This window comes from Anoplopoma fimbria, chromosome 21 (assembly GCF_027596085.1).
Source record: "Anoplopoma fimbria isolate UVic2021 breed Golden Eagle Sablefish chromosome 21, Afim_UVic_2022, whole genome shotgun sequence".
In the NCBI taxonomy this organism is placed as follows: domain Eukaryota; kingdom Metazoa; phylum Chordata; class Actinopteri; order Perciformes; family Anoplopomatidae; genus Anoplopoma; species Anoplopoma fimbria.
In genome coordinates this window covers 4089899-4112329 of record NC_072469.1, presented here as the reverse complement: position 1 = coordinate 4112329, position 22431 = coordinate 4089899, and the positions used below count along the sequence as shown (strand labels likewise).

Sequence of the window (22431 nt, the reverse complement as noted above, 5' to 3'; positions counted from 1 at the left end):
TCTATGTGCCCTTAAACAAGGCAATCTGCTGGAGCTCCAGTGACCAATGAGGCTGAAACTGTGAATGTGCAACCGTTCAGTTTCCCTGAATTGAAAAACTTGAAAAATCACAAGAGGGGGAGCTGTAAAATAGTGCTAGAAATGACACGCTGCGTTTAGCAAATTTCCAGTAATAAGAGGACTTATTGGTTGGATTCCTCTACAGCACTGGTATGTAACAGAAAAAAGCAAATGATGCTGCAAATAAAGCGTAGAGACTAAAATTATTTTACTTGAGTGGAATTTTGATGGGGTATTAAATCAAGGATTTAAGGTTAAAATGTGGCTTCAGTCAGAAAGATTATTAGCTTTCAAAGAGCAAGGTTGTAACACTATGAGATTTTCCCTGTACGATAACCATGTCAGAATATTTCATTGTATTGCTCTATTATTATTATTATTATTATTATTATTATTATTATTATTATTATTATTATTATTATTATTATTATTATTGTTATTATTATTATTGTTATTGTGATGATGATTATTATGATTATAATGATTATCATCTGTTAAAATGAACCTTAAAGAAATGAAAACAGAACTAGTATTTGCTAATCAGAAAACCTGATTAAAAACATTCCCTCTGCTCTCAGTCTTTCTGTTCTATGTCCAGATTATTTGAATGGGTGTTTTCAGTATGTTTGGGAATGTCATGCTCTGAATACGAGGGCTAGTGTATCTAACCTGAATCAACCCAATCGTAAAGTAAAGTAGGGTTAAGCACATTTCTTTACACAGGTTGGGAGGAGTGGAATAAAATCCTGAATTTGAATTTTGAATGAATAAGATTTAATGAAATTAAATGAAATCTGCTCAGCTAAGGTTTCTGGTACCAAAGTTTCTCATCCGACTCCAAGCAAGACAGAGAAAGGACAAACTTTCAAAATGTGGAACTATTTCTTTAAGTAAAATAATCTACTACTCTTTCCAACCCTCGCCTCTCTTCCCTTGCCCGGTTGGATTCTCCTTTTTATTTCAGAGAGCACAGAGCTGGCAGGGAGCAGCTCATATCACCATGTTCCAGTCTCCACCAGGCCAGGAAGGATAAGAGCTGCTCTCTTTGGTCCAAGTCCAACCCAGCTACATCATGGAATAGACAGCGAGAAAGTCTGGTGTGTGTGTGTGTGTGTGTGTGTGTGTGTGTGTGTGTGTGTGTGTGTGTGTGTGTGTGTGTGTGTGTGTGTGTGTGTGTGTGTGTGTGTGTGTGTGTGTGTGTGTGTGTGTGTACTCACCATGGGGTAGTCTCTCTCCTCCACAATCTTCTTCACTTCGTCTCTTCCCTCAATGTCTTCATACGCATCATCACCGCTTCCATATCCAGAGGCCTGGAGAGAAAATGAGAAAGACAGAAATGATTAAATGCTCCTCAACGGACAAATGTGATCTGAGGTCGAGCTGCAGAATGAGAAAACTGAACGAGGAAACAAGCCAAAAAATGCAGTTTCCAAGTGGTTTGGTTCACACAGTTTCTGTCATGACACTGATTATACTCTAAATAGCTAAATGTTAACTTCAAAAACATTGATATCACAGGTGAGTAACGCTGTGAACAATGTTAGACAGAGAAACCAATATATAAAGATCAAATAACATTTATTTTTAGCAGATCTAAGTGGTGGGCTGTTGATTGGTATCACAGACAAAATGCATGCACATTTGAAATGTTTATCCTCGTATTAAAACATCAGCTAATTCATGATTCAAACCATAATGAGACATTGCAACGACACTGCTGTGCCGAATTAATACGGATGACATTGTAAGACAAAAAGTATGGGACGTCGACACAGAAAAAGAGTTGATTTCGATCAGATAAAAACGTACCGACTTTACGCAGAGTACAGATACTGAGACAACAATAAGCAGTGTAGCATCTAACCAGAAGAAAATAGCAGTAAAGTGCAATATGTTTAATGGTGATGTAAAAAATACATATAATAGACTGGAAGAGATGGATATGAGCATGCTGTATATATACACTATTAGAAGAATGAACAGTATTAACAGAATTGGTGATACATATTTTTAAAATATACCCATTATACATTATGAACAGTTGAACTAAATACACACAGAATAGATACAAGACTGTCCACATACTTCTGTCCACAATGTTTCCTGTAATGTACTCTCTCTACCAGTAGAGGGCGGAATAGTTCCATTTTGAATATGTTTTGGCTGCTGAGGCAACAGGAACTTCCCTTATCTCAGACTCTTTGGGTGTGTGTGTGTGTGTGTGTGTGTGTGTGTGTGTGTGTGTGTGTGTGTGTGTGTGTGTGTGTGTGTGTGTGTGTGTGTGTGTGTGTGTGTGTGTGTGTGTGTGTGTGTGTGTGTGTGTGTGTCTCACATAAGGATCGTCCTCCTCACACTGGTCATCTGGGGCCGTGGGATCCGACTTCAACACCAGCTGTTGGATGGAGCCCTGGAGAGAGAGAGAGAGAGAGAGAGAGAGAGAGAGAGAGAGAGAGAGGAGAGAGAGTCCGTGTTATGCTGCGTGGTAATTTCACTTCAGTTGGTGTCATTACATTTTTATTAAAGCTCAGAGATTTCCCCACCCTCCGTCTCTCAGCGTAACAGATTATCCATCTCCCCCTCCATCATTACCCCACACATTATCCAGCACACACACACACACACAACTGCAGACTCGCACACTCAAATGGACATTCACAAACATCTGGAAGACGAACAGGTGTCTCAATCTCATCCAAACTGTCTGGCCTACGAAGACAATTTTCCCATAAATCTTGAAACGCCATATTACAGTAATGATGCACATTCACATTCAAAAAACAAACATATACCAACAAATTTCATCAGCACTTGGACCAATAATTTAAATAACATATTTTAACTAGTATACATTTTGTGTTTTAGGACAGTATACTTGTGTAGTGGTCCAAAAACCTCTGTTTAGAAATGTTGGACCATCTTTGAGCTTGGTAACAGCTGTTGGACTCAATGTTTATGGCTCAACCATGGACCTGTTGTACAGTTTACACTTTGCCACTTCAACACCACAACAGTTTACCAGCACTGCAGCTCTGATGTCTGTGAGGTTAAACAGGCAATGACTGATGGGCTGCAAGTGAATCCCAATGATGTTGAATCTAAATACCAGGGGTTTATGGTTATTATTTCACTTTCACCAGCATGTTTCTAGAATTATCCCTGGTCTGTAACGATGTCAACCATTTCACATTTTTCAATCATTTTGGCAAACTATGTGGAAAGTTCAACCTAGTCTCCTGTAATAAGTCTATAATAAACTCTGTAGCCAAACTACAGACACTCTGACCCTACCCTAAACGTCACATTGAAACCCATTAACATCACAATTTCTAAACCCACAGCCATTGAAGCATAAAATTAGGCACTCTGTTATATCAAACTTTAAGTCTAGTCTTGTTTTTTTATATTTTCTACCAGATTGAACCATATTCTCCTCCCTGTTTGCCCAATGCGACTAATAAATGCAATTCTTTTGGTTTACGCAAAGGATATCGCTGGTTTATTATGTTCAAAATCCCTGTTGCTGCTAAACATAGACATATCCAAGACTGTGGAAAAAAGGAAACAACTACATTGGCATTATGTAAATAAACTCACATGTAAAGGGTTAAAATTCTGAAAAATAGATAATATTTGGTAGTTATTATCAGGACCAAATTTTGTTAAAAGATTGAACTCAGTGAGAGTGGAAAATAACATTATTATATGATTATTTTGGCAGTTTTGGATGCAGACATGTTTGCCCTCTAAGGACATGCAAGCGATTTTCAGGAAAGGTTTAGGTGGTACATGATGATGGTACAATATGGCATCAGGTTGTCAATACACAGGTGTTGAGATACCCAGTGTATCCCAGTTAAATATACCACTAAATGCCCTCAAAACCCCCACTGGCTTGTAACCACGCAGATGTCCGTCAGTTCTGTTCAGGGTGTCACTATTCTAATAAATAATCACAAATATTTTTAAATGCTTTAATCTGTTCATAAGAGAAGAGAAGCAAGTGTAGAAATAGTTAATGTATGCAACCGTTGTATGCCAATGAAAAAAGGGCCCCACTTCATCTGTAGGTTGAAGGTATATTTTCCAATTATTTAGTGCATGCATGAGTGTGTGCACACATGCAATTGTGAATGGTCCTCTTAGATCTGAGAGTCAGTGCTCCCCACCCATTATTAGATCAGTAAAGACTTGCTAAAGGCAATTACAGCCAAGTTTATTGATATTGAGTGCAGGCCAGGGGACAAACACCTGTTTTTAATGAAATGGAGCACAGCCTGTGAAATGTAATGGTGGTGAAGGAGTAAGAGATAGAGGATGGAGGGGGAAGAAGAGAGAGCAAGAGAGAGAGAGAGAGAATGGGTGGATAGGAGTCGGGGTAGCAACCAAATCAGACCCATCTGTTTGTGCAGTAAACAACACATCTGAAGTAAACAAAGAATGTGCCACGCAGACGTTTCCGCTGCTTCCAGTGTGTGAGTTCCTGTGGGTGAAGATGAAGATGGAAGGTTTGTAAAACGTTTTAATCATATGAATGTAAACATGTGGGAGGGTTTCTCTGTGCCAGGCTGTTACAGCTGCATGCTTTAAAAGCTCACTAACACACACACACACACACACACACACACACATACATCTAAGCTAATAAACACTGATGAGTGCTTCCAAACGTGCCCTTCAAAGTCTCCTTATTTGAAACACAGACATACAAACATGTACGTATACACACAATGTAGGTTAACAGGGGATCTATAATCACATTTTGGGGACAAAGATGCTTTCACACAGCCACATATGAGGACTGATCATCGATTTGGGGAGAAACTAGTCGTAGTTTGCTTCATGCACAAGTGGGTTTGTCTTAAACAGTCATACCACCTGTGAGATTATCTCACATATTAATCAGCAGGTTTTGGCTGCCAGATGTGGAGGGGATAGGTACTGCTACAAGGCTGCCGCATTTTATGAACATGGGTAATGATTATGAACTTCTCAGAACCATAAATAACTATAAATAACCAGAGCGTCCCTGTTTCTGGACATGAGACAACACAATCGGTTGGTCTGGCAAAATAGGGCCAGTCATGTTTCTTGGGAATCCGAAGCCCCCGTGAAAACGTCTACATTCACAAGATATTCAGTTGTTTGGCCCTTATTCCCAAAAAGACTCCTGCAATAAAATTGCTACTGAAAATGAAAAGTCTACTAAAAATTACTGTTTGCATGAAGTGGCGCAGACTTCGATTAATGTAAAATGCCCCCAATGATGTACCCTTTAAATAATTCACATTTCTCCTGCTGTCATTGTTCTGCAAACTGCTGTAAAAACCTCAATTGAGACACATGTGCGTATACATGTCCAAAGAACGCTCCTTAAACCTGATTAATCTTGGCATATTCCACGTGTCTTAAAATAAAAATTCTACATGATGGAAAAGGCCTAATTCGGAACACATGACCAATATCTAATTTGGAATAGTAGTGTGAAGTAAACGTGTCACTGATGGCTTTGAGCTTTGGTCAGACAGAGTTTAGTGACCTTTGCATAAGAAGCGACCTAACGCAACATGTCCGAGCTACTTCATGGCAGCCTTGGATATGAATAAAGATTGTTTGTGTATTTCCTGCAGTCTGGTCAGTGTCCTCAGACTGGTATTCAGGAGTTTTCAGATGTCAGGGATGGCAAAGCAAAAGGTTAAGTATTTCTAAGGTCCTGTTCTGTGTCTGCAGTTACTGGCATTCACCATGTTGAGGAAAGTGTTGTAGCCAAAGCAACAGAGAGCAGGTCACTTTCGATGGTGTGTGTGTGTGTGTGTGTGTGTGTGTGTGTGTGTGTGTGTGTGTGTGTGTGTGTGTGTGTGTGTGTGTGTGTGTGTGTGTGTGTGTGTGTGTGTGTGTGTGCGTGTATAACACTCTTAATGCCAGAAGCCCACTTTCATCATTTAAAATATGCTGTTATGACACAAACTTGTGCTACTGTGCATACAAAATAACTCCTTCTCCGATGACGTGCCTCTTTTTTGCCACAAGGTGTCACCAGTTACTGTAAAGTGATAAGATCAGATTGTAACTATTTTCTTATAAAAGTGATTTGAGGACTGTTATTTAGAACATATTTTTACTGTTCTATTTAAAATGCACATTAAACAAATTTGTTCGATAACAAAGGTGCTTGAGCTGATTTAAAAGAAAATGTCGCAATTATTTTGACTGATATTGCAATTTTGATATGATTTGCGATTTTAGAGGGAATGATAGCTTTTACATCAATACTCTCATAGTCACTGAAAAACTTTGTTAAATGATTTTTGCAGGGATCTGTACCAAACAAAGATGTTTTATTAGGTCTTTAAAACATGATCAGCAGCCAGAGAATATTTAATATAAAATGGTAGTTTGACACAAAATTTAGATTTAACAAATGCAACATTTCAGTTGCGATTTTGATCAAATTTAATTTGATTTTACGCTCTATTTTATTGCCAACTTTGCAAAACAAAATAAAATCTTTTTTGAAGCATTTGTCAAAACAATGCGTCAAAAAAAGCTAGAAACACACACAAACACAACATGAGCATGAAAACCAAATTCTGAAGCTTTAACAGAAAAATCCAACTTTTTGGGGGGGAAAAAACAAAAGCAAGGTGCAGTTTCATGTCGGCACCCATCATTTCTACAGCTCAATATCGGCGTGCTTGAATCTCTGCCAAGAAATCCTCAGCATACATGCACACAGCTTGAACAAAAGCATCGTCAACAGTGTTTTTTCTCACAATACAGGGCGCAAAACACATTCAGTTGCACAGGGAGAATCTGAAAATGTATAAAAAGATCTTTGCTTTCTATTTCACACAAGCGCAGACATGCACAGATGGTGCCAGCCACACACAAACACTTCCCAACACCCAGCATGGGGTGTGTTTCAGTGAAATTACGGAAAGCAAAAAATATGAGTGAATAAGTCAGTGTGGAAGAAGATAATTCGGTATATTTATTCGCATGTGTAGCTGTGTGTGAATGTGCTACTGCAGAGAGCTCCTGCTGCTGCGTGGCTGTTATTGCGCTCCCTGAGAGGAGATGGAAGATCTCTGACGGAGCTGCCAGTTCAAACACTGAGAACAGCTGCACACCGACAGTCACTACGGGTCCTCTTTGTCTGAGAGGGGAGGAAAGAGAGAGAGAGAGGAGGAGGACTGTGTGAAGAGAGGGAAGGGAGGACTGAGAGAGCAAGAGATAGGAGAGAAAAAGCTTTAGAGGGCCTCTGGGTGATGTCACACAACTAATGATGGCCATACTGGTAGATGGGAGCTCTGCCAAACAGGAAAGCTGCTTGTACCACTTAAAGGTATGAGTAATGAGTGGTATCACTTTTAAAATGTCTTTTGTATAATGTACACTCAAAATACATGTTATCTGATTGGCTGGAATTTCTCACATCATCTTTTATTTTCTGACGTTCATATTCACAAAGCATCGCAAGGCTAAATGTAGCTCTTAACTGGTTTCTGCTTCGAGCCCTAGAAGTAAGGGGCATATCAGTCCATAATTTAGAAGTTCACAAAGTATTTTAGCACTAAAAGTAGATCTTAAGTCTGAGAGGAATTCAAAGTAGTCCTGCTGACAATCACTCAGTTGCTGCAGGTAATGAGCTCACCATGTAGAACATCAAATCTGCAATCCAATAACATCGAAAATGAGGTGTTACTCAAATCTCCAAACACTTCATTTGTAACCCTGATGAACATTGAGGTCAGAGGTAAACCAAAATGGTGGCCATAGAGTTTCATGCTCTCAGTAAATATTTGTTATTAGAGGGTTAAACAGGTTTTTTTACTATGAGGGAATCTGTAGATTTTGGCGGTCCCTGTGGACAAAAGCTGCAGGATTTAGGAGCGCCTGATTCCCTTTAAAAACAAATTAATTTACTGCAGCAGGGTCTGACACTCAGACTGCCCCACACATTCCTGGTTCTGGTTCTCCCGTGACCCCCTTCCCTCCAGCTGGCCCAGGAACCCATCCTGGACCTCCAGCGGCGTGGTGTCGTCTCCCAGCAGGGACTGCTATTACTCTACTCTGCTTCTACAAATATGGAACTAGAGCCAGCAGCTGATTCGCTTATATTAGCTTAGCATAAAGAACGAAAACAGGGGGAAGAGGCTAGCTTTGCTCTTTCCAAATAAAAAAATATCAGCCTACTATGCCTTTAAAGCAATGGTTTTATTATATCGGTTTTATTTGAGATAAATTGGTAATTTGTACGAGATGCAGCAAAAAATATTTTGTTCCCATGAGGCTTTAACAAAATGCCAATAACTAAGACTCGTGGGCTGAAATGATAATGGACATTCCATCTTAATTAAAATTATACTAAATTGAACTATATCACTATGGGAAAAAACAACTTCCTGTTGTCTTTATTATAGGTCAGGTGTCACTGCTACCCCCGCAAGCCACTATATAGTCAATAAAAGTAATTATCTGGAGCCAGTCAACACAAATGAGTCAAAGATATTAACCCCCAGAGAAATTTAAAACATTACTGTTAAAACCAAGTGGTCACTTCTGCTGGGAAAGAATATTTGCGATATTTTAACTGATGCTAGAATGAATTTAGTCTTAAAGGAAACTCAAGCTCTTCATGATGTAAATACCCACATCAGAGTTGGTTTTAAACCACAGTAGGTGGAGAAACCTTTTTATAAATTGTTCCAGTAACAAAAAAAACAACCTAAATAGACACACTGTCTCCACCCTTGGCTCATTGGATTTCTTTGAAACTCTCCTCAGATTCCTCTAATAAATTCTTAACAAGAGGAAAAAAGCAATAAGAAACTTCTTTCCACCGTCCTGGAACTGGAACAACTTGTAGTTTGCCCGTTGGATGAATTTATGGAACTACAAATCAGAGGAGAAGAAGAGAACAAAGGTCGCAATGCAGCGTAGAAGAGGCCTGCTTTTTGTTTAAAAGATCACATGTCGTGTATCTTTCAAAGTTAAGCCTCCAGCCACGAGTTAAATTTATTCGGAAAAAGATTTGTTGGCATGTTTTATAATACGTGCTAAGCTCTTCTTTTATTAATATTTCATATTCTGTGTAAAGGCTTCAAATTTGACATCTTGACAACAATGAAAACTCTGATGCATTTTTTTTGGCTCAGATAAATATCAACTCTAACTACTTATCCCTTGCATGTAGCACATAAATGAACGTTATTCCCTTTTCACTAAACTATTTTCTCCTCCTCATCCCTCTTGTTACACTGGGACAAACACAGCCTTGTACTGCAATTACAAAACAGCAAATCATAGATGATTGGGAGGAAAGTGCTGAAGCATTTACTGGTTTACTTGAGAGCAGAATGCAGAATCTAATTGCTCAAAACTACTCAATCACACACCCTCATTATGACCACACATTGATATTCGATCAGTAGCATGGGGGTTGGAACCTCCAACCTTACAATTGTTTGATTCCACACTTTTCAATTAAAGAATTGGCATTTGCACTCACAGTTGCAGCGAGTGTAAGTCATGTAAGATGAGGCTCAGATGAGAGATCGGCTCGATTCCTCCAAAAAATGTAAATCACATACAGCTTGTCAGTTATGAGCTCACACAGGATAAGGCAGTGCTCATAAACACATGTGGTCATTCAGTCCTTGTCTCCTGTGGCAGTCGTAAAGCTGCCAACAAAGAATATTGTGTTCATGTCTCCAAATGTAAAATAGGCGTCAGTCCAAACGCCACGTTTGTTGCTGCGACTCGCAATGGACTTGACATCTACTCTCAACCCATCGATCCAAACCCACTGACACCAGGAATGAGGAGTCAACAACGCAGAAATGCAGAGATACAAGACAGTTAAAATCATGAGGTGTTCATTCTGCAAAAACATAACGATCTGCACAGAAGCAGAGTAGTTATGTGCACTCAAAACAATTAATCCAGACTCACCACAAACCGGTCCAGGCCCGTACCCCCAGCGTTCCCCACGAAGATCCCCGAGCTGGCCTCGAAGGTCAGAGGCTGAGGGCTCCTGGTGAAGGCCACGCGGTGGTATTCCTCACAGTCCATGTAGAGACGCACCTGAGCGACAAAGGTTAAATTAAAAAAACAATCAGAACATCTGCTGAAGAGACTTAATTCACTGCAGCTACATATATAGTGACTTTTTGATGAAAACATCTTCACGTATTAAATGAACATCTTTCGAAGATAAAAGAGCCACATGAGGCCTTTTAACACTCCTGTGTGTAGCATTTTAAAAGTTTGGGCTACTTCTGCTATGCTGGCAACAAAAACTTGCATCAGAGTATTGTTAAAAGATAAGCCTGATGATAATCTATTTCCTTCTTATTGTTAACATCCCATCCCATGAAGACAATAAAACCAACAGCGGATGGATCCTTGTAAAAAGTGCTGCATGTGTAGACAAAGCCTGATTGATATATCTTATTTCTCCGTGCTATAGAGCTCCATTGTCGGCTAAAAAGTAGTTCCCCCAAAATTCCCTATTTGCACCTGTTTAGCTATAAACTAAAGTGCCAATAATGCCTTGCTCATCCATTTTTTATTATATTGCTTGTGCGTCAATATTAGTATCATGAACAAAGTGGTCCATGGTGGTACCAAAGATAACAAAATGTCCTTTATTTCTTGCAAAGGGGATTTTTCCCCTCTGAGAAACTGAAAACTTTCACAATAATATATCTGGAATATATATTTATATGTATAATTTTCAGTGTAACCCAGCTGACTGCATGCAAAATCCCAGTCTCCCAATTTTTGTACAGAAATCAGTAGATTCAGCCAATTTTTTCATTAAAATGATCAACCTGATCAGGATTCATTGATGTCAGAATGCCCACCTCTGCCCCCTGCACAGTCAGGGTGAACCTCGCCCATCTTCCCGTCAGGTCTCCCATTTTGAAGGAAGCTGCTTCCTGGGTTCCACCACTTGTTCCTGGGTCGGTGTAGTACAATATGACTCTCTGGGAACCATCCTCCACCTCGGACAACGCTACACCTAAGTGTACAATCTTACAAAAAATACCAAGAAATGTAGGAAATTGTTATTTACAACATTAACAGAAAGGAAAAAAACAGAGCAGTAGAGGGAGAGGGTGAAAGGGTTTATGTGGGTTACCTTTTGGTAAGCATCTGTGATGGCGAACAGCACACCACCCCGCCGCGTGGTAGGTTTAGCTGTGACCGTGATGGCGAAGTCATGATAGAACGGGTCGGGGATGAATGACTTTGTGAGGCGGCCCACGTTGGCGTCCGGGCCGAAGCTGTAGGCGGGGTAACCCTCGAAACCCGTAACAAAGGAGACGGAGGGAGGAAGGGGGACGCCGATCAGCTCCGTCAGGTCCAAGGCTGACATAGAACCACGGTCTGTAAAAAAAACAAACATGGACGCCATGTTAGTGGAAGAGGAAAAGAAAATACATTTCTTGTGCAACAGTGGACTACTGACATCTTTACCAAACAGAAATAAACTAAGATGAAAAAGTAATTAAACAAAGAGGCAGAATAAGCCTGATTGCTGCAATATGGACATATGGAAACAACATGGTGTCAAACTGAACTTCACTGGTATAGAATTAATCATTTCATGCATTTTCTGTCTATTGGTGCCAAAAGACTCCTTTATCTCAGTCACCGCAATTAGTTTATTAATTACATTACATTCATTTAGCAGACGCTTTTATCCAAAGCGACTTACAATCAGTAGTATATTACATATAATTCACCCATTCACACACTGATGACAGGCTACCATGCAAGGTGCCACCATCAGACTCTAACTAACATTCATGCAAGGACACATCGACTGCCGAAGCCGGGTATCGAACCACCGACCCTCTGATTGGAGAACTACCTTGCTCTCCACTACGCCACAGCCGCCGCGTCATAATGATGTATGACAAATCCTGTTTGTCCTGTAGCACCTACAGCCATATATCCCCTTTAGCTTTCTTCTCAAGAGAAGTTAAAATCCTTTAATTTCTGAATAAAGAACTATGAATGATCACTATAGTAGTTTTCTATAAGCCTATCGTCCAGGTTCTTGTATGGTTTGTACCTCGCAAACAGAGAAAAGGTGCCCCTGTATGGGCTGCATAATCTGCAGGTTTTCCATGTACCAGTTCGTGTTTGACAATTTGACTATAAGGGTTACTTTGTTTAGGAATATGCACCACTAAAAGCCCTTTAATTTGTTCTTTATTACCTCAAGTTAATGGATTTTTTTTTCATTTTTGCTGGTTGGCCTCTGTGGCCAGACAAGACATAACGAAGCTTCCATGCTTCCGTGTGTTTGACGGATACGTAAAGGTGACAGCGTACACAATCCATAGACAGGCAGCGGTCGACCTGCAGCTCGTTTTCTGCCCCCAACTCCCCCCCAGTGGGTTAATCCAGGCATGGGTCAGAGGACTGATATGTTATTTTAGAAATTAAAGCATTCCACAGTACAGACAGTGTGGGAGGTGAATACATCTTATGGTTTATCTTTTCATTTCCTACAAAACTGAATCCAGCAAATTCAATACGTTTAATACGTTTAATTATTTTTTATTTAATTCAGATTTTTCATTCATATCAATTTCAATTTGTCCATGGAGCTAGAGTTCACGATCATGGTCTGTCCATGGAAGACATCCTGTGAGGTTCCAGCTCTCCTTTCTTCTGTCTTTAGACATTTTGAAGTTTGACAACATGTTAGATACACCCCATAAAGTTTGCAGAGAGTGTGAGAGAAGGAGCTTCCATCCATCATTACTGTACGCATGGCTGAACGCACACTCACCTACTCACTTCTCTGTCCGTCATGCGTGCACACATAAGTGCACACACACACACACACACACTTGTTCACTCCTTAAGCATGCCAGAAAGCATGTGCTCTCATTCTCCTTCCGACAGACATGCAAGCACTTAGTGAATGCCCACCTACTGTACAGCAGCATGTCTTTTTCTCTTGCCCTTGCCCTCTCTCTCTCTCTCTCTCCCTCTCTCTCTCTGTCAGACACACACACACATGCACACTCACAGTCCCATCTACACCTGGTTCTCTTTAGCGAGACGACCGCTGGAACAATCATCTGTTCTTCTAGAGCGTATGGGCAGTGGGGGTACAGAGACTGGGCGTCTGGAAGGCATTAGGTTAGACTAATACACACGTGCTGCGCAGTGGCAGCTCCTGTAAATTAGGCTTACAATGACTGTGTGTATGTGTGTGTGTGTGTGTGTGTGTGTGTGTGTGTGTGTGTGTGTGTGTGTGTGTGTGTGTGTGTGTGTGTGTGTGTGTGTGTGTGTGTGGAGGAGTGACAAAGACAAAAAAGAGTGGGCCAAAGAGAGAGAGAGAGAGACTGAGAGTGGAAACAGTAAGACTTCCACGATAGCAGAGTGTGTGTGTGTGTGTGTGTGTGTGTGTGTGTGTGTGTGTGTGTGTGTGTGTGTGTGTGTGTGTGTGTGTGTGTGTGTGTGTGTGTGTGTGTGTGTGTGGCCAGAGAGGCACACTTCTTCCACCGAGCGTTAATTGGATTGAAACCCCGACAGACTGTGGCAATTAAAAAACAACAATGAAGTGCAACCCACACCGTTGTGCTGGGTAACCGCCACCGTAGCTGAATACTGGTTTGTAGTTTAGAGCCGCATCTGTTCAAACACTGTCTCTGGGATACTTTTAAAAAATAAATACTGGATTGTTTTTGTTTTAGCCACCGAGTCATTTTGTGTGTTAGAGATGTGGTTTTGGAGCAGTTTTTCTTCCTTAGAGAAGAGAACTAAATATGAAGATTGATGTGCGTCTTTGGGTAGTTTTTGTAAAGATCTCTATTCATACTGACACAGCAAACAGGCTGCAGTAAATCTCTTTTTGTTTCTCATCTTTCGTTCAGAAAACTATAAGAAACTGCGAAGTTAGGGGAATTTCCGAAAGCTCAGTTTTCCTTATTCACACTTAAATGTGAGGCAGGAGTTTTTTGAGCAGAGTTTTCTTTGGAAAGCTTTGTTTGGGTGTGAAAAACATTGGCTTATTGTGGACGGAGGGCCAAAACCAATGAAAATGATGTGTGATTTCACAGCTTTAGTGCTGACGGGACATTACAGTTTCCTGGTTTTTACAGAAGCAGAGCCAAAATATGGATGTGATTATAATTAAGCAGACTTTAAACAGTAATTACTTCATTACAGTGCACTTAAGCAGAACACTCTATTGGAAGACACTGGTTAAAAGTGATTCAAACCAAGTGTATTCAAACTTCATATAAACAAAAGCTACGTCATGAAAATTGGAAGTGCAACAAACAAATAAAAGCATGTTCAGTGCAACAGAACAAGTGCTTTGTTTGTATTTCTCTTGAGAGGAATTTAAGTGTGGCTCTGAGTGAAGTAGAAAGATCTTAGAAAGTATAAAGGCTCACTTGTGATTGTCTTAACTTTTCAGACACTCATTAATCCGATGCAGTGGAATCTAAGCAAGCTAAAACAAGCTCTAAGAAGTATTGACCCGTTTGTGAGTCCTGTGAGGCCCGTTGGCTGCCTCTCCACTGGACTTTATTCCCTCTCTGTGGTGTCAGTGGTAAAGTCCCGCCAAAGTCTGTCAGCCAACATTCCCACAGTTCGGCCTGTCATTTTTGCTCCGTCTTTGCCCAAAAAGTGACATCACTGCAGATGTTCCTCCACTGGTTCAGAGACTTCGGAACAGCTGGACAGATCGCCATGGAAACTAAGACAGCAGGAACCCACAACAGCTTTGCCGAGTCAGTGCTTGTCCCGTACCACACATTGTCCCAACGACAGATTTGTAATCAGCTGATCATGTTGGAAGAAATGTAGCCACGTCGAGATGATTTTCTGAACGTTCTGATCTTAAGGATGTTGTGAATAATTAAAGCAGAGCAGTGAAAATGTAAAACATCCAAGTGCGAGACATCCTCAGCTGTGGGAAACTTGAGTGAGTAATTCGGGTCGGGGTGTGACTTCACAATGCAATCAGGCTTGGCCGAGTCGGAGCAGCACCTGCACTGGAACCAGGCAAGAGGAAGTAAGCAGGGGAAACGAGGAAGGGCTCCGGAGATACTGTACATGTCCTCCAGCTAAAGCGCTCGCTGTAATAACTTCAAGGTGTATGGACGGAGAACAAGATGCTGCCGTGTGAGTTGGTCTGTGAGCCTCCGAGGAAGAATACTGGCTTCATGTGAGGTGAACTCCCTTTTTACTTGGAAAGAGGAGGAGGTGTTGGCTCGTAAAATACATGGAGATGAGTTTTGCTTTGTGTGATTAGTGCAGACACATAAGCGACTTCAGACTTAGTCACAGTACAGGCAGCTTTCTCACACACAGGCTGTGATATTTAGTGTCAATCAAAAGAGTGACATATATAAAGAGATATTGCACACTTGCTGCAACGTGCTTTTTGGCCTGAAAACTAAATGATATGACTGTTATGTGTTGAAACTTATCAATGCTGGTGTTAATATTGATATATCTTTAAACATGTGTAGAAATTTGTATTTTAAGGGTTGACAGTGGCTCAACACGTCATTCACTGTCTGGTATTTTTCAAAATGATGCTATGGGTGGAGTTAGGTTCAGACCTGGGGGTAAAGATAGACTTCAATGGTAAGGAAACAAATCTAATCTATAGTCTATATAGTCTAATCTATGTATCAATCTTACAACATTTTGCATATCTGACACCATGTTATTATTTAAATTTTGTGTGACATCACTTGAAAGAAGAAAATGAAGATGGCAGATCCAGAAATGTCCGTGTATCTTACACACTACTGCAAACTATTTAAAAAATATGCAATGTAAAAGAAAAAAAGTTATGAGTCATCCCCTAAAAAGTGATTCCTAATGATTTTTGCTCCAAGCTGGTAGAAACTTCAAGAATATCACAAGAAAAGGAAAAAAAGAAAAGTAAATGAGAGAAGCCTGTTCCTCCCTTTGTTCTTTTGCATAAATGGTAAGGATCAGAACGATTTTAGTGTCAGCAGCTCAGAAAAGAAAGACAAAGTAATACATTTTATGAAAAAACACAAAAACTCGTCTCCACATGCAGTAACTTCGGCAAACAATGACAGAATGGGCATTGTTGCATTAAGGGAAAGGGAATTTGAAGAAGAAGTAGCCAGGATGAAGAAAACATGTAAATTACAACACTAATGAAGTGAATAATCTCTCCTTTTCCTACATGAAAACTGCAATATTTGCATATAAGAAAATGTAAGCAATCAGCTCCATTGTACTGTATGTGTGAGGTTGTCTGTTTATAGGGTGACTAGTGTTCCCATGTATGCTCCCTCTCTAAATGAGCAACCGTTGACACGAAAACACTCATGTCTCTGCAATGCTGTTTCTCAACTGTGTCAGTGTGTTTAGGGAGTGTGTGTCTCCTTTGTGACACATTGTTATGGCAAAATCCAGACAGTTATGAATAGCAGAAAGTTCAGTGCCCTACTCTTACATAAGCACCACTTGAAAGACACAAGGATGCCATTTCACAACAGTGAGGCCTTTCTACTTTTGTAAGAAAAAATAAATTTAATAAAATGAATGACAGCACACAACATCTGCACACAGGTTACGTTTGTTATTATAATATAAGAGCAGCATATAGAATATATAAGAATATTAGTGGATGGAAAATAACAGTTATGAGCCTTTAGCTGGGAAGTTTATTGAGTTAAATACTGCAAGGGCCAAACTGCATAAACGTTTCAGTTTGCTGCTCCAAAATATGCATTTCTGGGGATAAATACGAGGCTAAACTGAACAATAGTACAACTGCAGTTCAGCCTGAGTGAAAACAGATGAAACCAAACAACCACAGCACTCAAGATGAACACAATGCTGTGTTTAATAAAACATCAGGGCAAAAGTCTTTGTGCACCACTGCTGATATCATCTTTTTACCTGAGGAGGTGGACTCATTAAAGCACACACAAACTGACAAACAGACGCACAGATACACACATACCTGGCTCACAAGACGGAAATAAACAAAGCAGAACCTTCTGGTAAACACACTATGGTTGAAATTATGCAAATGAATTGCATCAAGGCCTATTTTAACCCCCCCTTCACACAGCAACTACGGGGTTTGGGTTTGCGGTGCAGCTATTTTAACGGTGCAAGGTATGTGTGTATTTGTGCATCAGTATTTGAGATTAAATCAGCAGGAGGAGAGCGAGTTAACGTTAGCTGTTAAATTGAATAAACATCGTTGTGGAGGAGATGTTTTCACACCAATATAGACTATATTAGAGAGGGAATTAATGCTGCTTATTACTGCTAATGCAATTTATTTTTATACAAAGCTAATATCTAATTAAAAACAATCAAGTAATTCCTAATATTTCGAGTTGAATTGTGTAGATGACATTAACAAGGTAAATGAAAAAGATTTAGAATTTTTGACAGTTTACACTGACTTCAGGATGGTTGAAATGAAAAAAAAATGAAAAAAAAAATCCACTAAATGGGTCTGCTTTTGAGAGATAATATCATTGTTTTCAATTTAAGATATGAAAAATTTGATTCTTCAAAAAAAGGAAACCAATCAATTTTTACTGCAACTCCATAGAAAAGCAAAAGTATTTTTTCGATGTACTGTATAATGCTCTAGGCTACTAAAATAATCAATAGCTGCAGCCTTGAAACACAAACTGTGCAACAAGTGATTTTAAAGTTCAGTGTTACTGAACTGCAGCGTTTTTTCCAGGTTTTGAACACATCACGGTGAGCATGGGCCCTGTAGGTTTTATAGTCTAACAGTTCTAACTCAGTTCTAGTTTCATGCTTTTTTTTTTTACCCTGACTTGGCTAAGATGTAAAGATACAATATGAGGGCTTAATCAGAAAGAAAGAAAAAAAATAAAACAAGGTCATAATAATGTGGAGATGACGGACACAGCATATGGACAGCTCTAAATGGCTTTGGCCAAAGTCCCTCAGCTGTCAGTCAGTCCACAGCAGTTTGCAATGAGCCGTCACATCTAATGAGAGACCGAGAAAAGGGAATCTAATCAAACCTCAGTCATCTATCACTCCACGTCACAGAAACTCAGATTGGAAACAAGCTCTGCAGCGTATGTGCATCACACGCATGCACTAAATTTTGTTTCAGCACAACATTACAGAAAAAAAACGGGAAAAAAGGAACTTTATCCAATTATGTGGAGATGTAATGTCTCATGTTGCACATCAAATCCTCTGTGGCTGTGGTCACACCACATCTTACACTCACACAGTTCTCCCTCCTCAGGGCCCATCACAACCGTGTAATCATTTTAAACCCTTGTTTGTTCCAACATCTTTAAGCTTGATTGATGTGGACTTATATAGAAGCACATGTGCCAAAAAGCTGTCAGTGTCATAATCTTGGTTTGACATGAAATAAAAGCTCGTACTAATGAGCTGTGGTGGGGAAATAAATAAATGGCAACTAAAATGGTAAAAAGTGCTGTAATAATAATGAGAATTTGTAATTTTCTTGCATAAAAAGGTTACTTCTTGCCAGCTGACTTTGAAATATGAAATATCTGAGTGTCCCTAAATGCAACAGCAGGGAAAGCACCTGTTAACAATTGCATTACAAGACACCAATGACTTGCTTTTGACAAAAACATAAAGCTGACAAAAAGTGAATGTGACTTTGATTAAATCTAATGGCGGCTATGACGTTATAAAGAAATAAGAAATAAATCATAGAGATGTAGTCGTATTGTAAAGCACGCTTTAAACATAAAACACCATGCTTGTAGTTTTGTAAGAGGTTATACACGACACCTGTTGGGTTACACCTGTTTATTATGAAGAGGATTACTGCAGAAAACCAGATGTCTCCTTCAGATCTGTGAGTTTCGGTACATTTGAATCAAACAGGGATTTCCTTTCTACTCTGATCCATTCTACAACTGCAGATTAACTCTTTCCTCCAGGAAGACAAAACACGACGCCTCACATCCTTTCATCCAGAGGCTCATAGTGTTTGACTGACAGCGCCGAGGTGATGTCAGCCATGTGTTGTATTGTAAAGCAGGAAGTTCTGGGTAAATTTGCTGAGACCACACAGCCTGTGTATTTAACTTGCAAACGCACACAAGCGCACGTGTGTGTGTGTGTGTGTGTGTGTGTGTGTGTGTGTGTGTGTGTGTGTGTGTGTGTGTGTGTGTGTGTGTGTGTGTGTGTGTGTGTGTGTGTGTGTGTGTGTGTGTCGCTGCAGTGATTAAGAGGAGCAGAGATGTAAGTGTTAACGCTCTGACTGTGATCAAAGACTCACAGCGCTTAGCTCAGCGATGAATGGATATGGTTCAGGGTGATGCCAGTAACAATGGCACTTTATTTTTTTCTCACTTGAATGAATGTATGACAACAGAGATTAAGCTTGTCTTTTTTGGCCTAGTGTATAAAGAAACAAACGTCAAGTGCTCCAGATTTGTGTTTCTTGACTTTAGGGAAACGTCTAACTTTGCTTATACAATGACATATTGTTTGTATGTCCTAGAAAGAGGGCAAGATTTCACTGGTAATGCAGGACAATCTTATTTTCTGTTGACAAAAGGTATATTATTATAATCTTTCTCAATCTCATGGATTCATAAACATGCTCACCAGTTAAGCAATGTGTATGTTCATTATCAGTTATGTAAGCAAGGAAAGAAGAGAAACCCAAAGTCCCCCTAAGTTCACTGAATGATGTAGTCATGTTCCACTGTTTCATTCTTTGACCTCTAACGAATCCAAAGTATTAATGTGTGTGTGTGTGTGTGTGTGTGTGTGTGTGTGTGTGTGTGTGTGTGTGTGTGTGTGTGTGTGTGTGTGTGTGTGTGTGTGTGTGTGTGTGTGTGTGTGTGTGTGTGTGATTAATGCATCATGGGAATGTGGCCGTCATGTTAAAGTAGAAATGAGAGATTCATTTATTTTAGGAATGAGGCAGCACCTGCGTATGTGAGTCCTGTAGGTTAGGAATGTGATAGTCCTGTTCAGATAGGAGGAAGAGGCCTGCTGTGTTTGAAACATGTGCACAGAAAGAGACAATCTTACTAAGTCATCCCAAAGACTGGGTCGGACCAACATTTATATCTGCAGTACACCTTTGAGCCACACGAGGGAGCCTGAATGTTTGTATTGCACTGATAATTGTAGGCTACTTATAACATTGAATCTAATAAGAAAGGCTAGCATGCATTCTGTTTGTTTAACTGATGAGAGGATCAATTTGAGAGTCTGATAACTCGGCCTAAATGCATTCATTTGGTCTCATTTATTAAGTATATAATATGTGTATACGTTTGCATACACGAAACAAAGTTGTGTTAGATCAAAAACATTTATCTTCAAAATGGCTGGTTAAACTATTCAAGACAATATAAGGTGAAAAAGCAGAATAAATGATCAGGAATGTAAATGTATGCACCAATACGCTCTTCTTATGATTCATGTGGCGTATCGGGAATTGGGTCGCGGTGTTTTACATTTGTAAATAGTGGGTGTCAAGAAACACCGATCTAACACATAAAGAATGTCTCAAAGTCAGCAAGCTACCAGATTTGTTCAATATGATGCAGCTTTTCAGGGAAGTTTGATCCAAAACAGACAGTTTGTGGTTGATATTGCACCCATTTATTCATTCCAGTGGGGAAACAAACAGATGCCATAGTGTTGCAAGCACCTTACTGCAGCAACTGAACCAAATGAGCAACACATGGAGACAAACACTGTGAAGATGCACTCTGGATGATTTATATGGGAAAGTCTATCCTTCTGTTTCAAGGCAGGTTCATCCACAACAACAACAACAAATATTATATATAGATATATTTTTCACATCTTTCTAGTAGTAAAAAAAGCCATGCAATTGTACTTTCAATTCTATTTGCATGGCTCAATAAAACTAATATGTTTTATTTTATAATTAGGGTGTAACTTCAAGCCTAAATCACAAGTTAGAGCTGCAACATTGAAGGGTAAATTCACCTTAGATACTATATTTAGTCGTAAGTATACGCAGTTACAAAGGAGTCCTTCATATGCTCGGAAATGCAAATAGATATCTGGAGCTGCCATGTGTGGTTTCCGAAGCGGGGATTTACCTGCTGCAGCTTTAATGTACAGCAGAGGTTTGTATAAAAGACGCTTGTTCTCTGTTTGGTTTAATCCAGAAAAGCTCACAAAATGTAAATACAATCAAGTTTGAACTCTCAAAAACCTTTTGAAAAGGGTTCCATTTAAACACAAGATCGTATAATATATATATTAAAAAGTACTATGTTAAATAACTTTGTCTGTCACACAGTTGATTGCTAAAAGTAGAAGTCTTGCCGTTTTCCACAGCAAAGCCAACATGAGTTCACTCTCCAATCGCCTTGCAACAGGACATCAACACAACACAGAACAGCTGATTAGCCTTTAAAATGGAAACAGCTTTTACAGCGAATTCAATTTCGACTGCTTGTGAGATGAACCAGATGGTTTACGAGAATCTGAATAAGCCGTTTCAAACCTCGCCTTCCTCACTGCTGGAACACGGCCAAGCAAATTGCCACGAGTATTTTAATTCATATTTGGATAAATCTCTCTCTACATCTCTCTTTTCCTCCCAGATCTCAACAGACTTGATTTGACCTTACTTATCAGGGCAATGGCAGTTAAAAAAAACATTGGACTGACGATGAGGGAGTTTTTCATGGTATTTCCTGCTCAAACCTTTTGAAATAACAGAATTGTGTTCCACAAGAAACAAACAAAGGATAGTCATGATTCAGCTCCTGAGACACACAAACCACAGAAATGTGCAAGCGTTTCTGTCTGGAGAAGAAAAGAAAAATCCTGTCTGCAATCATTTGCCGTAACCAACAACATCACCACCATCACATCCAAATTCTATCTGCAGGATTTCATAACCATCAGTTTTCCCTGGCACATTATGCTCTTGGTTCAGCAATGTTGCTCTACAAAGTCTCAGAGACAAGACTGACTCTGCCCACGTCCCGAGTTAAACCCAATGACCCTGATCCCCAGTGACAACTACTTCAGCAATGTGCTAGGGGTCTGATTATTCAGAAATGAGCTGTTAGTTCCCAGGGTGGGGAAAAAATAGCAGAAAAAGATAATGCAATTACTTTGTTGGGTAAAGGGATACGAATCCCAGACATTTAGTATTTTTGGGGAAATTCCACAGTAACCACACCAGTATAAATAATACAAGAGGGGATAAAAATGATAAGATGGATGAAAAGCTGACATCAAGAGGCTTTGGGAACAGGCTGAGTAATACAAATCTGTGGTTAGTATCTTTAAAAAATCTGAAATTTTCCCAAAGAAAACAACGCTTTTTTTGTATTTCTAATCAGGCTT

The 22431-nt window shown here is 39.7% G+C and overlaps 1 protein-coding gene across 2 annotated transcripts in view; it reads right to left on the bottom strand.

Annotated features, from left to right (window-relative positions):
• The window catches only part of LOC129110832 (collagen alpha-1(XVIII) chain-like), a 61411-nt gene that overhangs the window by 17865 nt on the left and 21115 nt on the right, over positions 1–22431 (bottom strand). For both annotated transcript variants that reach the window (XM_054623061.1, XM_054623062.1), the window contains exons 3-7: positions 11204–11451; positions 10926–11096; positions 10012–10143; positions 2393–2467; positions 1278–1370 (exon numbers count right to left, since the gene is read on the bottom strand). In XM_054623061.1, coding sequence (XP_054479036.1) covers positions 1278–1370; positions 2393–2467; positions 10012–10143; positions 10926–11096; positions 11204–11451 — 719 coding nt within the window. The remainder of the gene's footprint in view (positions 1–1277; positions 1371–2392; positions 2468–10011; positions 10144–10925; positions 11097–11203; positions 11452–22431) is intronic.